Source organism: Notamacropus eugenii, chromosome 5 (genome assembly GCF_028372415.1).
Source record: "Notamacropus eugenii isolate mMacEug1 chromosome 5, mMacEug1.pri_v2, whole genome shotgun sequence".
NCBI lineage: Eukaryota > Metazoa > Chordata > Mammalia > Diprotodontia > Macropodidae > Notamacropus > Notamacropus eugenii.
Genome location: NC_092876.1, coordinates 370,881,143 through 370,898,163, shown reverse-complemented (window position 1 = coordinate 370,898,163; position 17,021 = coordinate 370,881,143). Strand labels below are relative to the sequence as shown.

At 34.3% G+C, this 17,021-nt stretch overlaps 1 protein-coding gene across 3 annotated transcripts in view; it reads right to left on the bottom strand.

Annotated features, from left to right (window-relative positions):
• SCML2 (Scm polycomb group protein like 2) overlaps positions 1–17,021 on the bottom strand; it is a 162,098-nt gene that overhangs the window by 124,770 nt on the left and 20,307 nt on the right. For 2 of the 3 annotated variants that reach the window (XM_072614216.1, XM_072614217.1), the window contains exons 2-3: positions 5,050–5,145; positions 3,939–4,004 (exon numbers count right to left, since the gene is read on the bottom strand). In XM_072614216.1, coding sequence (XP_072470317.1) covers positions 3,939–4,004; positions 5,050–5,145 — 162 coding nt within the window. Of the gene's footprint in view, positions 1–3,938; positions 4,005–5,049; positions 5,146–16,593; positions 16,894–17,021 lie in introns of those variants that run through there. The other variant, XM_072614218.1, reaches the window with a different exon arrangement.

Below are 17,021 nucleotides of genomic sequence, written 5' to 3'. Positions count from 1 at the left end.
TATATATATATATATATATATATATATATATATATATATATATATATATATATATATATATATACACACATATATATATACATATGTATATGTATATAACTCCTCCAACGACCCAAATACTGAGAAAAGTTTCAAAAGTTACAAATATTATCTTTCCATGTAGGAATGTAAACAGTTCAACTTTAATAAGTCCCTTATGATTTCTCTTTCCTGTTTACCTTTGTATGTATGCTTCTCCTGATTCTTGTGTTTGAGAGCCAAATTTTCTATTCAGCTCTGGTCTTTTCATCAAGAATGCTTGAAAGTCCTCTATTTCATTGAATGACATTTTTTCCCCTAAAGTATTATATTCAGTTTTTCTGGGTAGGTGATTCTTGGTTTTAATCCTAGTTCCTTTGACTTCTGGAATATCATATTCCAAGCCCTTTGATCCCTTAATGTAGAAGCTGCTAGATCTTGTGTTATCCTGATTGTATTTCCACAACACTTGAATTGCTTCTTTCTAGCTGTTTGCAATATTTTCTCCTTGACCTGGAAACTCTGGAATTTGGCTACAATATTCCTAGGAGTTTTTCTTTTTGGATCTCTTTCAAGAAGTGACTGGTGAATTCTTTCAATATTTATTTTATCCTCTGATTCTGGAATAGCAAGGCAGTTTTCCTTGATAATTTCATGAAAGATGATGTCTAGGCTCTTTTTCTGATCATAGCTTTCAAGTAGTCCCATAATTTTTAAATTGTCTCTCCTGGATCTATTTTCCAGGTCAGTTGTTTTTCCAATGAGTTATTTCACATTGTCTTCAATTTTTGGTTTTGTTTTGTAATTTCTTGGTTTCTCATTAAGTCATTAGCTTCTATCTACTCCATTCTAATTTTTAAAGAACTATTTTCTTCAGTGAGCTTTGGGACCTCCTTTTCCACTTGGCTAATCCTGCTTTTTAAAGGATTCTTCTCTTCATTGGGTTTTTGGACCTCTTTTGCCATTTGGTTTAGTCTATTTTTAAAGGTGTTATTTTCTTCAGCATTTTTTTCGGTCTCCTTTAGGTGTGGTCACCCCAGGACAGCCACTCAGAACTGAGATCTAGATCAGCTGCTCAATTCCCCCAGGATCTTTAGGCAGGGGGCTCCAAAAATGGATGTTGTGCTACAGTGATTTTCACTGCCCTGGGGCCAGGGTTAGGGCAGGACCCTGTTCCCTTCTCACCCAGGTCAAAGAGCTTTCTCACCAACCTTTGAAGCTGTCTTTGGCATTTGTGGGTTGAGAAATCTGGGAACCACAGCTACTATCCATGATTCCACGCCCTGAAGCCTGCTCCAGTCCTGCCCCTGCCACGCCACATGGCCAAAGCTGGGCTGCACTCCTTGAGCTGCACTCCATTCTGAGCCCAGTGCAACAGAACTTTCCTGTCAGCCTTCTAGGTTGTCTTGGACTGGAAATCTCTTTCACTCCTTCATTTTGTGGCTTATGCTGCTCTAGAATTTGTTTAGAATCATTTTTTACAGGTATTTTATGGGCTATGGGGGGAGAGTTACAGCAGGTCCATCCTTCTACTCCTTCCATCTTGGCTCCACCCCCTGCCCCCATATAAGCTTCCTACAACAATATTCTCTTACATTCATACACTATAATACCTCATCTATTCCTAACTGGATGGGAAGCCTTTTAGCTCCAGTTCTACTATGTCACCACAGAAAAAGCTGCTATAAATATTCTCATACATAAAGAACCTTTTCCTGTTTGGTCTCCTTGGGATAGATATATTAACTTATTAAGTCAGATGTCCCACCATCACCTCAAATGTCCAAAAGCAATCTCATCATACTTCCCTCCAAATCAGTCTAACCTTCACATTCTCCCACAAGAGTCATGAAAGATCAAAATTCCTGAGTCATTCTGGGTTCCTTTATCAAATGGAACTGAGGGTTCATCTCCTTTTCAATCTGTTACCCAAAGCTATATCACCTCAAACCTGGAATATAAAAGTCTCCCTTGACTTGAAGATATTCTTCATTCCAACTCATCTCAGACGATACTATCAGACTAACTTTCCCAAAATTAATCCTAACCTACTTTACATCCTGAAGACACAGAGGTAAAAAATGAAACAATTCCATGTCTAAACAATCTCTATCTTCAAGAAAAGATTCTAAAGGAAAACATACACACAAATGAAATAAAATGTACATATAATGCAATTCTGAGGCAAGAGAAAGAGCCACTAACTGGAGAATTCAGCCTATTTATCTTAATTAACTCTCAAGGTCCAATTTAAATTCCTTCTATTTGTTGATATGGCTTTTTTTCTACCTCTTTTAGCATTTATGATCTACAAAATACAATAATACTCTGATCCAATTCATTCCAGAAAGTATTTGTGGAGTTCCTACCATAAGCAAAAAGCACTATGTTTGGCCCTGATACAAAGAGAAAACAAAACCACTATCTAAAAATTCCAAAACCAACATGAAGGAGAAGTTAATAGCATAAGCAAATCTGTAACCCAAAGCATAGTGTCACACAAGACTCTACAGTCAGATGGACTGACCCAAGAAAGTCATTATCTCTCTTAATTTAACTGCACACATTTGGAGTTACTCCATAAAAATCTCCAAATACAGCTCCTGCATAGGTTTCTCCAAGTGTGAATAAAAATATTCCCAATTTTATAATATTCAATGTGCTATTTATTGTAAAGCAATTGTTTGAACTTCTCAATGATCTCAGTTTTATGTAAATAGTCTCTGCTGGTTCTTCATTCATACCCTTTTATTATGGGATAGTATTCCCCATCCTGGGCTCTTTTATCTTTTCCATCTAGCTTCACTTCCTATGAGTTCAGTATTATCTCTATGCAGATCTAGATATCCAACAACCCTAGCCTCTTCTCTTGAGTGCCATTTCAAAATCACCAAATGCCTTTTGGACATTTCTAACTGGATGTAGGCATCTATAACTTAAGTCCAAAACAGAATTCATTATCATCTTCCCCAAACCCTCTTTCCAACTTGCCTATTAGTGTCAAAGACACCACTATTCCCCAATTCACTCAGGCCTATCACCATGGTATCCTCTATTCCTCATACTCATTCACCCCACATATCCAACATGCTGCCAAATCTTACAACTTCTATCACAATATCTCTCACTATGTCTCCTTTTCTCCCCTTACTCATCCAGAATCCTAGTTTAGGCCCTTATCACCTCTTACACAGACTGTTGTAGTAGCCTTCCAACTGGTCTCTTGCCTCAATTCTCTGCCCACTCCAATCCATCCTCCAATCAGCTGCTAATGTGACTTTACAAAAGCACTTATTTGACTCAGTCACCCTTCTGCTCAATGAGCTCCAGTGGTTCCCAGTTACTTCCTGAATCAACCATAAATTGCTATGATATTTATATTCCTTTATTATCTTGCCCCTAAGCCTTCTTATGCCTTACTCTCCTCCAAGTATCTCCATTCTGGCCATATTGGCCTACTTGCAATTCCTCTAATATGATATTCTATCCATCTCCCATCTCTGGGTCTTTGCACTAGCTGTCCCCCATACCTAAAATGCCCTGGCCCATTACCTTCACATTTCTCTGATTCCCTTCAAGTCTCAGCTCAATTCTGCCTACTCCAGGAAATTTTTTCCAAGAGGCTAACAGCTGCAAATGCCATCTTATAGTGTCTCTCATCTGTTCTGTATATATTTTAAATCCAACCTAGTTGGCAGTTGTCACTCCCATTCAAATGTAAGCTCTTTGAGGGCAAGGACCATGTTTTTTGCCTTCTTTTGTATCCCCAGTGCCCAGCATATTGAAGTGAGCACTTAATAAACGCTTTCCCTTAACTTGAGATTATACTGTTTCTTTTAAACGCCAAAAGTAAAAAGAAAAAACTCAAAGTTAATAAGAAAGGCAACTGTGAATGCATTTCAAATTATTTAAAAACATACCATACTGCAGAGGAAGATCATTTGAGTGATTTTTTCCTTGCTTTTCCTTCTTAATATTCTTTGAATCTAAAAAGAAATATTATGATCAAATTAATCAGTAAGGTTTAGAAGCAATCATGTACTAAAGATCACTCAATGTTTCTGTAGTTTACTGCAACTTTTTTAACAAGAAACTTACTTTTATTTCTCCATTATATACAAATATATAAAATAATATCACCTGAAAATTAATTAGGCATTTCAGTAAATTCATTAATCAGCAAAAGGAAATACGATAGCATGTAGCATTGGATCAGGAATCTAAAAAACTGAGTTCAAATCTTGCCTCTAACATTTGATAGCAATGTGACCATGGGAGTAAGTGATTTTAATCTGGGCCTCAAGGAACTTTGGTTTTGATCTGCATCAGTGGAAAGAATATAAAACAAAAAAATCAGAGTTTTTAACACATTAACACATTCAACAAGACATAAAGATAACATTTAACAAAATGGAATAATTAATTACTAAATGTTGATTAGTTATGCCAAAAAATTAATGCAGTCTCAAAATTACATTACATAATAGAAAGATATTACTGATAATAAAACCAGAGATAGTCAAATTTTAATTTTATTTGATGCTTTCGGAAACTAGCAGTTTTAAGAGCTTAGAGAGCCTAGAGCTACAAAATATTAAATGTATAATTTAGGACTAGAAGGCACCTCAGAGAAGTCATCCAGCCCAACCTCCAAAGGAAATTCAAGGAAGTATTAAATTATGAAGTAAATTAATCCTGGCCTCTTCTACTTCCCAGGTCCACTCACTTCTCTTTACTCTCCCCTCTTAATTCAAGATGAGTGACTCCCCCAAAAGTCTAACTCACCTAATGTATTTTCTATAATACTATATAAAAGATAAATTTAACTGATGCTAATTCCTACCAATTAGCTACTACATGGAATATCAATTAAAACCATCAAATTAAGTTTAAACAAAACTAAAAATTTCTCCATCTTATACTTGAAGTAAACTGACAGATCAAATATCTATTCCATATGCATTCAAATCCTACAAACAAGAAATTGAAATATTTTCTTCCTATCTTCTTTTGACATGGAAATAGCCTTACCTTTATTTACTGTCTTCCCCATAGTTATCCTCTTCCTCAGAGTTTTTCCTTGAGGAAGGAAGACCAGGGACTGTCTCTTTATCACATAAAAGATTCCTGAAAGGCAGTATTGCTATAAATCAGATGCAGATTCAACACATATTGCCTGTTTCTAATTAAAACTGAAAAATCAAAAGGAAGGCTACAAAAAACTAGAATGAAACACATTTTCTCTTTATGAAAACTAAGTAAATCTCCTTAGGAAATAAAATTTTTTATTTTATTATTATTATATATATTATATTATATATTATATATATTATTATTATTAAGGACTATTGCTAAAAATAGTCCTTAATGGAAATTTATATTATTTATATTATTTTATATATTATATTATTTTCTATTTTAAAAATTCTCAGAAAATAATATCCTTATAAATTTGATTAGAAAAAAAGGACCATCAAATAATACAGTCTTAGCTGAACTTCCATTTTCTTATGAATATCTATCCATTACTGAACATAAATGAAATTTAAGATGGGGGGAGAAGGACACACATCTTTACTTTAAAATTTGACTTTATCTCACAAATTTTGAAATGTTCCCTCATTATCATTCTCTTTAATTTAGTTTCCAATTAACTTATTTTTCTGGCAAGGTATTCAGGGTTAAGTGACTTGCCCAGGGTCACACAGGTTTTGTGTGATGAAATTTTGATGAAAACCAAGATCAAAATCTGAATCTTGATTTCTTGAAAATTATTTACCACCCAAGAGGATTTGTTAAATTTTTAGATGCTCATATCTTTTTAAAAGGAACCATAGACAATGAATTAATACAAATACTTAACATAAATACACCAAATAGCATTAACATCCAAATTCCTAAAGGAAAAATTAATTACAAGAGGATATAGTAAATACTCAACTTTATCCCCTCAGAAATAAAATAAATCTAACAATAAATTATATTTTAAAAGGAAGAAAAGAAAATTGATAGAATGTTAGAAAAGTTAGACATGAAAGACCTCTGGAGGAAACTGAATATGAATAGAAAGGAGCATATCTTTTTTTCAGATATATATGGCACTTTCACAAAAACTGAATATGCATTAGGGCATAAAAAAAATCACAATCAAATGCAAGAGAGCAGAAATATTAAACATACCCTTTTCAGATAATAATGCAATAAAAATTATACTTAATAAAGCACAGATTAGAAGCACAGATTAATTGTGCAGGGGCAGCCAGATAGTACAGTGAATAGAGAACCAGCCCTGGAGTCAGGAGGACCTGAGTTCAAATCTAGCCTTAAACACTTGACATTTACTAGCTGTGTGACCCTGGGCAAGTCACTTAACCCTGAATGCCTTGCCAAAAAAATAAGTTAATTGGAAACTAAAGAGAATGACAATGAGGCAACATTCCAAAATGTGTGGGATAAAGCCAAAGCAATACTTAGATGAAAATATAATTCTATAAATATGTACAGCATCAATAAAAGTAACATCAAATCAATGAACTGGACATACAAATAAAAAACTATAAACAGAACAAATTAAAAATCCACAATTAAGAACAAAAATAAGAACCCTGAATACCAAAGGAGAGATTCATAAAATTGAAAGTAAGAAAAGCACTGAACTAATAAATAAAACTAGGAGCTGACTTTATGAAAAAATAAAAACAGATAACCTACTGGTTAATTTGATCTTGAAAAAAAAAGGTGAGGGAAAATTGAAACACATACATCTTTGGTGGAGTTGTGACTGATCCAACCATTTGAGAGTGCAATTTGGAACTATGCCCAAGGAGCTATAAAAATATGCATACCCTTTGACCCAGCAATACCACTTCTAGGGCTGTATCTCAAAGAGATCATAGAAATGGGAAAAGGACCCACACGTACAAAAATATTTATAGCAGCTCTTCTTGTGGTGGCAAGAATTGGCAATGGCTGAACAAGTTGTGGTATGTGAATGTAATGGAATACTATTGCACCGTAAGAAATTATGAGTAGGCAGACTTCAGAAAAACCTGGGAAGACTTATATGAACTGATGCTGAGTGCGGGGAGCAGAACCAGGAGAAGATTGTACACACACAGTCACATTGTGAGATGACTGACTTTGATAAGACCTCTCTTCTCAGCAATGTCAGATTCTAAGACAATGCCAAAAGGCTTTGGAAAATGCTATCCACATATAGAGAAAGAACTATGGAGTCTGAATGCAGATTAAAGCATACTATTTGCTCTCTCTTTTTTGTTTTATTTCTTCTTTCTTGTGGTTCATTACATTCTTCTTGACAACATGACTAACGTGAAAATATGTTTAAGATGAAAATATATGTAGAGCCTCAGATTGCACACTATCCTGGGGAAGGGGGAGAAAATTTAAAACTATAAATCTTGTGGAACTGAATGCTATAAACTAAAAATAAATTTAAAAAAAAAAGAAAACCAAATTACCAGTATCAAAAATGGAAAGGGTGAATTCACCACTAATGAAGATGAAATTAAAATAATTATTAGAGGTTATCTGGCCCAATTACATGCCAAAAAATCTGCAATCTAAGTGAAATGGATGAACTTTTTTACTGTTCAGCTGTTTTTCAGTTGTGTCCAAATCTTCATGACCCCTATTTGGGTTTTCTTTGCAAAGATAGTGGAGTGGTTTGCCATTTCTTTCTCTAGTTCATTTTACAATGAGGAAACAGAGGCAAAGAAGGTCTCTTGTTTGCCCAGGGTCACATAGCTTCTAAGTGTCCAAGGTCAAATGTGAACTCAGGAAGGTAAGTCTTCCTGACTTCAAGCCCTGAACACTACCTACTTGCCTATGGATGAATTTTTACATAATATAAATTGCTCAGATTAACAGAAAACAGAATACTTAAATAACTCTTTCTCAGAAAAAGAAATTCAACAAGCTCTATAAGAAAACAAAATCCCCAGGACCAGATGTATTCACAAGTGAATTCTACCAAACATTAAAGAACAATTAATTCCAACACTGTATATACTACTTGGAAATACAGTCAACGAAGGAGTCTACCAATTTCATTTATGACACATATACAGTGCTGATTTCTAAACCAGAAAGGGCAAATATGGAGAAAGAAAACTACGGACCAATTTCCTTAAAGAATACTGATATAAAATTTTTAAATAAAATACTAGTAAGGAGATTACAGCAATATACCACAAATACATATCACAAAGATCATGACCAGGTAGGACTTATACTAAGAATCTAAGACTGGTTCAATATTAGGAAAACTATCAGCGTAACTGACTAAACGAATAAGACAAAACAACAAAAATCATATGATTATCTCAACAGATGAAGAAAAGGCTTTTGACAAAATACAATGCCCATTCCTACCAAAATACTAGAGAACACAATAATAACAAAGTTTTCCTTAAAATAAATACTATCTATCCAAAACCATCAGCAATATCTGTAATGGGGATATACTAAAAGACTTTCCAACAAGATCAGGGTTCAGCAAGGATGCCCATTATACTACTATTATTCCAATACTGTACAAGAAATGCTAGCTATAGCAAAAAGACAAAAAAAAGAAACTGAAGAAATAAAAACAAGCAATGAGAAAACAAAACTATAACTCTGCAGACAATATGACGGTATATTTAGAGAAACCTAGAGAATCAACTAAAAAACTAGCTGAAATAATTAACAACTTCAACAAATCTGCAGGATATTTAAAAAAATTCGCATGTATCATCAGTATTTCTACATACTACCAACAAAGACCAGTAGGAAGAGATAGAAAGAGAAATTCCACTTAAAATAACTGCAGACAATATAAAAAACTTGGGAATCTACCTGCCAAGACAAACTCAGGAACTATATGAACATGAATAAAAATATTTTTCACACAAGTAAAGTCAAATCTAAAAAATCAGAGAAATGTTCATTGCTCATGCACAGGCTGAACCAATATAATAAAAATGACAATTCTATCTAAATTGATTTACTTATTCAATGCCATACCAAATTATCCAAAGAAATATTTTATAGAGTTAGAAAAAATAATAAAACTAATCTATTAGGAACAAAATAAGAATATCAAGGGAATCAATGACAAAACAGTGAAAGAAAATAACTTAGCAGTCCCAGATCCCAAATTGTATTACAAAATGGTAAACATCAAAATAATCTGGTATTGGCTGGGAAATACAGTGGTAGATCAGTGGAAAATATCTGGCCCACAATACAAAGTAATGACCATAGTAATCTAGTGTTTGAAAAACCCAAAGATTAAGATTTTGGAACAAGAAATCACAATTTGACCAAAAGCTGCTGGGAAAACTGGGAAGCAGTTTTGCAAAAATTAAGTAGAGACCAAAATCTCACACTGTATACTGAGACTGGAAGAAAACCATGACATGCAAGGTCACCAGCCTCACTTTCTCCCCCTCAGCCATCTGCATTCAGTGACCAGATATTCATCAGGATGACTGGAGATGGCCCAGGATGCAATGGGAGACCTTGGCCTTTTAGGCTAAGGTCTTTTCAGGTACTCACTTAAAGTGAGGTAATGCCCATTCAGTGAATTGGCCTCTTTAAAAGTAGTCATGGGGATGGCCCCTTTAATAGAAAAAAAAATAGATTTGGGACAGAACCAAGTGGCATAGCATCCAAATTCTTAGAGAAGAAGTTAGGGGAGTTACTGGAAAAAATAGAAAGCAAAACTATACTAGTGGGAAACTTCAACTGCTCCCTCCCAGAACTCGATAAACCTAGCCACAAAATAAACAAGAAAGAAGTTACAGAGGTGAATTAAACCTAAGAAAAGTTAGATATGATAGACTTCTATAGAAAACTGAATAGGAGTAGAAAGGAATAAACCTTTTTCTCTGTGGTACATGGCATATGCAAAAACTGACCATGTACTAGGATAAAAAAACCCTAGAATCCAACGCATTAAGGATATTTTATATTAAATGTATCCTTTTCAGAACATGACATAACAAAAATTAAATGTAATAACAGGCTATGGAAAGATAGACCAAAATTTAATTGGAAACCAAAAGATCTGTTCTAAAGAATGAGTGGGTCAAACAATCAATCACAGAAACAATCAATCACTTTATCCAAGAGAATGACAACAATGAGACAACATAGCAAAACTTATGGGAAGAAACCAAAGCAGTTCTTAGGGGAACTTTTATCTCTCTAAACTTATATGAATAAAATACAGAAAGAGATGAATGAGTTGGGCATACAACTAAAAAAAAAAAAAGCTAGAAAAACAAGTAATTTAAAATTTCAATTAAATATCATTAGAAATTCTGAAAATAAAGGAGATTAATGAAATGAAAATTAAGAAAACTACTGAACTAATAAATAAAACTAAGAGCTGATTTCATGAAAAAAACAAATAAATCCTTGATTAATTTAATTTTAAAAAAGAAAACCAAATTACCCCATCAAAAATGAAAAAACCGTGAATTTAAAACCAATGAAGAGGAAATTAAAACAACAATTAAGAGGTATTTTGCCCAACTGAATGTCAATGAATCTGATAATCTCAGGGAAATGGATATATTTACAGAAAATACAAATTGCTCAGGTAGACAGAAGAGGAAATAAAATACTTAAAACCACATTTCAGAAAAAAAGAATGAACTCCCTAAGAAAAATTAACTCCAGGGCCAGATGGACTTACACATGAATTATACCAAACATTTGAAGAATAATTAATTCCAATATTTTATAAACTCTGGGAAAACAAGCAAAGGAATACCACCAAATTCTTGTAATGATACAAATATGGTGCTAATACCCAAATCAGAAAGAGCCAAAACAGAGAAATAAATTATAGACTAATTTCTCTAATCAGTATAAACGGAAAATTTTTAAATAAGGTCAAAACGGGTACATGATATAGACATGAAGGGTGGTGTAAGTAAATTAGGGGAACATGGAAAAATGTACCTGTTGATCTATTGATAAGGGAAGAGTTTATGTCCATACAAGAGGTAGAGGAAATTACAAGCAGTAAAATGGATAATTTTTATTACATTAAACTAAAACGGTTTTGCACAAAAAAAATTCAATTCAGTCAAGATTAGAAAGCAGAAAACTGAAGGAAAATTTGTACAGAAAGTTTCTTTGATAAAAACTCATTTCTCAAATACATAATCTGAGTTAAATCTATAAGAAAATGAGGCATTCCCCATTTGATAAATAATCAAAGGATATAAACAGGCAGTTTACAGAAGAAGCCATAAAGCTTCTAAATGCTTTAAATCACAACTGATTAGAAAATGTAAATTAAAACAGCTCTGAGATAAAACTCACACCTATCAGATTGACTAATATAACAAAATAGGGAAACGATAAATCTTAGAAGGGATACAGAAAAATAGGGACACTAATACATTGTTTGTGGAGTTGTAAAACTGATCCAATCATTCTTAATGGCAATCTGGAATTACGCCTGAAAGGCTATAAAATTCATTGACCCAGCAATAATGCCACTAACTAGATCTGTATGCCAAAGAGAATTTTTTTTTAAAAGACCTATCAGAATAAAATTATTTATAGCCCTTTTTGTGGTGATAACAAATTGGAAACTGAGCAGACGCCCATCAATTGGGGAATAAATGAACCAGTTGCAGAATATGATTGAGATGAAATACTATTGTGCTATAAGAACAGATGAGCAGAATGGTTTCAGAAAAACCTGGAAAGACTTACATGAACTGCTGCAAAGTAAAGTGATCAGAAACAAGACCACTGTACACTGTAACAGCAATACTGTACAACGATCAACTGTGAATGACTTATGCTGGTGAATAACTGGTCACTGGACCCAGATGGCTCTGGAGAAGTGAGATTGGTGATGTTACACAGCACTCCCTCACTCAAAATAAAGTCAAGTGCAAGTCACTGTCATCACTTTTCTGATGTCATGGTCTTCTTCGAAAACGAAGGATGAACATAGACAGACACAGCTATTCTAAGCAATACAATGATCCAAAACAATTCCAAAGGATCAATGATGAAAAATGCTGTCCACTTTCAGAGAATGAAATGATGGATTCTGAATGCAGATGGAGGAATACCTTTTTTAAACTTTTTTCTTGGGGTTTATTTGAGGGGTCTGTGTTTTCTTTCACAACATGATTGATAAATGGAAATATGTTTTCCATTACTATACATGTATAACCCTATGTCAAACTGCTTGCCTTCTCAAGGAGAGAGGGAGAGAGAAAATTTGGAACTCAGTTTTTAAAAGTGAATATTAAAGATGTTTTATGTGTAATTAGAAAACTATTTTGAAAAAAGAAATGACAAGCAGGAGGAGTTTCAAAAAACCTGGAAACACTTGTATGATCTAATACAAAGTGAACTCAGCAGAATAAGGAGAACAGTAATAGCAATACTGTATGATGTATGACAACTATTCTCAATAATACAACATTCCAAGATAATTCTGAAGGATTTATGTAGAAAAATGCTATCCACCTCCAAAGAAAGAACTGAAGGAATCTGAATGCAAAACAAAGCATACTTTTCTCACTTTATTTTTCTTGAGGTTGTGCATGCATGTGTGTGTTTTCTTCATAACATGGCTACTATAGAAATGTTTTGCATGACTGCATATGTATAATCTGTATTAAGTAGTTTGTCTTCTCAAAGAGAAGGTAGGTGCAAGAGGCAGAAAGATAATTTGGTACTCAGAATTTTTCAAAAATAAATGTTAATTATTTTTACATGTAATTGATACATATATAAAATATATAACAAATACATCGCATACTGATAAATGGTCAAAAAACATGAACAGGTAGGCAATTTTCAGAGGAAAAAATTAAAGCTACCTATAGTCATGAAAAATGCTCTAAATCACTATTAATTAGAGAGATGCAAATCAAAACACCTCTGAGGTACCACATCACACCTATCAGATTGGTAAACATGACAAAACAGGAAGATGATAAATGCTGGAGAGGATGTGGGAGAGTTGGAACACTAATTCATTGTTGGTGGAGCTGTGAGTTGATCCAACCATTCTGGAGAGCAATATGCAACCATGCCCAAAGGGCTACAAAAATGTGTATTGCATACCCTTTGACCTAGCAATATCACTTCTAGGGCTGTATTCCAAAGAGATCATAAAAATGGGAAAAGGTTCCAAATGTACAAAAGTATAGCAGCTTTTTATGGTGGCCAAGAACTGGAAATCAAGGGAATGCCCATCAATTGAGGAATGGCTATACAAGCTGTGGTATATGAATGTAATGGAATACTATTATGCTATAAGAAATGACGAACTGGCGGACTTCATAAAAACCTGGAAAGACTTCTACGAACTGATGCTGAGTGTAGTGAGCAAAACCAGGAGGATATTATACACAGTAAACAGCCACAGGATGCAAGGTCTGTTTCTGATACACTTTGCCCTTAAAAGCAATGCAAGGACCTAAAACATTCCCAAAGGACTCTTGATGCAAAATGTCATCCACATCCCGAGAAAGAACTATGGAATGGGGAACCTAGAGTGAAGCAGACTATTTTCTCTTTTGTTATGTTTAGTTTTGTTTAGTTTTTACTCATGCTTTCTCCCATTCCTTTTAATTCTTCTATGCAACATGACTAATGTGAAAATGTGTTTAATAAGAATATATGTGTAGAACCCACATAAGATTGCATGCCGTTTGGGAAGGAATCGGGAAGGGAGGGGGAGAAAATTTAAAACTTATCTAAGTGATTGTTGAAAATTGAAAACAAAGTAATAAAAAAAGAGAAAAAATACATAATATTATGTGTGTGTGTGTGTGTGTGTGTGTGCGTGTAAATTTTTAAAGCCGTTTCCCAGGGGATAAATGGTCAAAGGTACAAAGAAGTTTTCAGAAGGAGAAATCAAAACTATCAAAAGTCACATGAACAAATGCTCCAAATCACTGATTAAAGAAATGCAAATTAAAACAACCGTAAGAGGCCACCTCATATCCATCAGACTGGCATGACATTAATATAACAGAATAGGAAAATGACAAACGCCGGAGGGGATGTGGAAAATTTGGGACACTAATGTACTGCTACTCCAACCATTTTGGAGAACAACTCGGAACTATATCCAACTCGGAGTTATAAAATTATGCATATCCTTTTATTCATTACAAAACACTTGAGAGCTTTTCTAAGCTATGCAATAAGAACAATTCAAAGTGGGCTGCCTTTTTGAGTATATCATTGGGAGGGGAGGGACAATAGGGGTTAATTAAGTGCCTTGCCCAGGGTCACACAGCTAGTAATAAGTACCTGAGGCCAAATTTGAAGTCAGTTCCTGACTTCAGGGCCAGTGCTTTATCCACTGCACTATCTAGCTGCCACCTCACTGCACCCTGAGTATATAATTTCAATAGAGAATTACCAATTTTTTTTGTTTTTCTTAATTATACTTAATGCTGCAATAAATATTACAACCTAACAATAACAGTCATTAATCTAACTCATTTGGAATATCTGTATGAAACAAAAAATGATTCTAGAATGTCACAAGTATGTGTTGAGAAACCTAACTTTATAAAAATTTCCATTAGTCCAGTAAAAGGTTATTATTATGAAGCCCTGAAGTAATACAAAATAGTACATACTTAAACACAAAACCCACACAAGTTATATACGTTGTAAAATTCCCTCACTCACATTCTATGTAAAAAACTAAAACTTCTCCCTCTTAAGTTAAAAAAATGAAAATAAATAAAAATAGCAGCCAAAAATTATACTGCATCTCAAGGTTTACACAATGAATAGAATTGTCAAAACTGATACACTAAATAGTATGAAAATTCAAAGGAAAATAGATGGTAATCTGCCTAAATGTTGGATTTTTCTTATATTAAAAGTTTTATTTTAAAGTAGTCACATTTCAGAAACAATTGCTTGTCGTTACTAACTAAAAGTTACTCCAGAGTTAATTCTTGTTAGCAAGGATATGCATTGGAGAATTGGGGTTTCAAATTTTTTTAATTTTTTCTCTTACAGAGGTATAAAGACAGTAATGACCAAGTCAATTTTTTTATTTTTTCTGTTTGTCTCATACAATTCTCATCCCACCCACTTTGCTTTTATTTTTGTGAAAAATTCTTTCCAGTCAGAGGCAAAGATGAAGAAATCAGGTAAGAGAAGACCTAAAAAGACAACTCTTTTCTTCTTCAAATGTGGAAAAAAATAAGTATGAATTTGCAAACACAGAAAAACTAGGATAGAAGTTGGCTGTAAAATTAAAATTACAGTTTTAGAGGCACTTATAAAATCTCACATCTACTACCTTTTTTGTGTATAAGAGTGGGAAATGCTTAATCAGCTATCATTCAGGGCAGGAAAAGAAGAAGGATCCAGTATTTAAAAGAGTGAAGTCTGGACTAAGAGAGGGAACCAAAAGTGAATGGGAAGTAAATGATGGGCCAGATGTAGGAAGAGGAAGATAATAAAAGAGAGGGAAAAGAGATAAGAGAAGAAAAAAATGTACCCACCAAAATACACATGTAAATGGTAAAGAAAATAAAATGCAATCTATCAGTTAATAAGACACTTCCTACAATGTAATAAAACATAGGAACAACTGAAAAGAATCACTTCGTTGAAATTAAGTGGATGGATAAAACAAGTTCATACGCTATTCAGACAACTAAACTTTCTAAACAATTTAATTCCTATTATAATTTTTAAAACAGTTTGGTTACCTAAAGTAGCAATGACTCATAATTGTAATGGTTTTTGTTCTTTCAGATAACTATATTCAACTATCCAACATTTTTACACAACTTTTATCCATGTGTTGGGAGTTAATTCTCCTCCCTTTAATAATAGGCTTTCTCCCCAGCCACAACCAACTCAGACTTTGCCTCTCCTATTAGGCTCTGCGAAGCACAGAAGAATCAATATACCAGTTCCCACATCAGCTAAAAAGAGCAAAGGGTAAGAATCTCAACCCAGAGAGCTTATCTAGTCAGAACTGTCCTCCATTAGTATGTGATTCAACAATCATTTAAACCTATCACATGCAAGGGATTATGACTGCAAGGAGACATACAGCTAATATAGTAACTAAGGGAACTAAGCAATACATCCGACAGGACCAGGAACAGAGAAGGGTAACATTCCTCAAGTCCCAAATAGTGTACAGATTGTGCTACACCAGCCAACCAAATCCCCTATATATGGGAAGAAAGGAAAGAGTTTTATATTTAGACTAAGACCTTGCAATTTTTGTACACTTGAACCCAGAAAGGTTTCTTCTTCTGGGTTGGCATCCGGTCAAGATTCTAGTGAGCACTTATCAACAGTTTTGACTGCCGCAGGGATCAGGAAGAGCATGGTGCTTGCTACCTCTAGACATCAAGTCCCCCAAGTTTGCAGAGCCTCCAGATTCTACCAATGCCAAGACTTACAACAACCAAGAGACCATAGCAGTTTTAACTTTAAGGTTCAGATAAAAGAAGAGTTGCAGGATAGGTGACGAGATGCCAATATTCCAAAAACAGAGAGTAAAAAGATGATCTTACTATTTTCTCCACTCACTTGGAGGTTTGACAAGCTGGTTTCTCCTCTAGATGGAATTCATGATTAGGTGGGGAGTGCATGCCAGGCAGTTAATACAAGGTACACTGTCGTGCAACCAGTCTGCCACAAGGCTAGCCATGACCACCCAGATGAGTAGCCCTTTCCATCTGGCCTATAAATGGACATGGCCAAGCCCTCCAACAACTGATTTACCAGAGCATGAGTGTTCTATATCAAGTTCTTACTCAAGATCCAAAAGGAGCCAACATAGTCTACTGTAGTCCCTTCCCCTTACTGGAGCTGGCAAGTTTGCTAGTTAACTTGCTTGGAAGAGAGCAACATTTTAAAAGTCTGAGTTTCTGGGGAAACTCTACATCATAATTTAGGGGCCTCTTAGCAACAATGATTTAGGGGACGGCCTAGGAGAAGAGGTGACAGACCTTCCT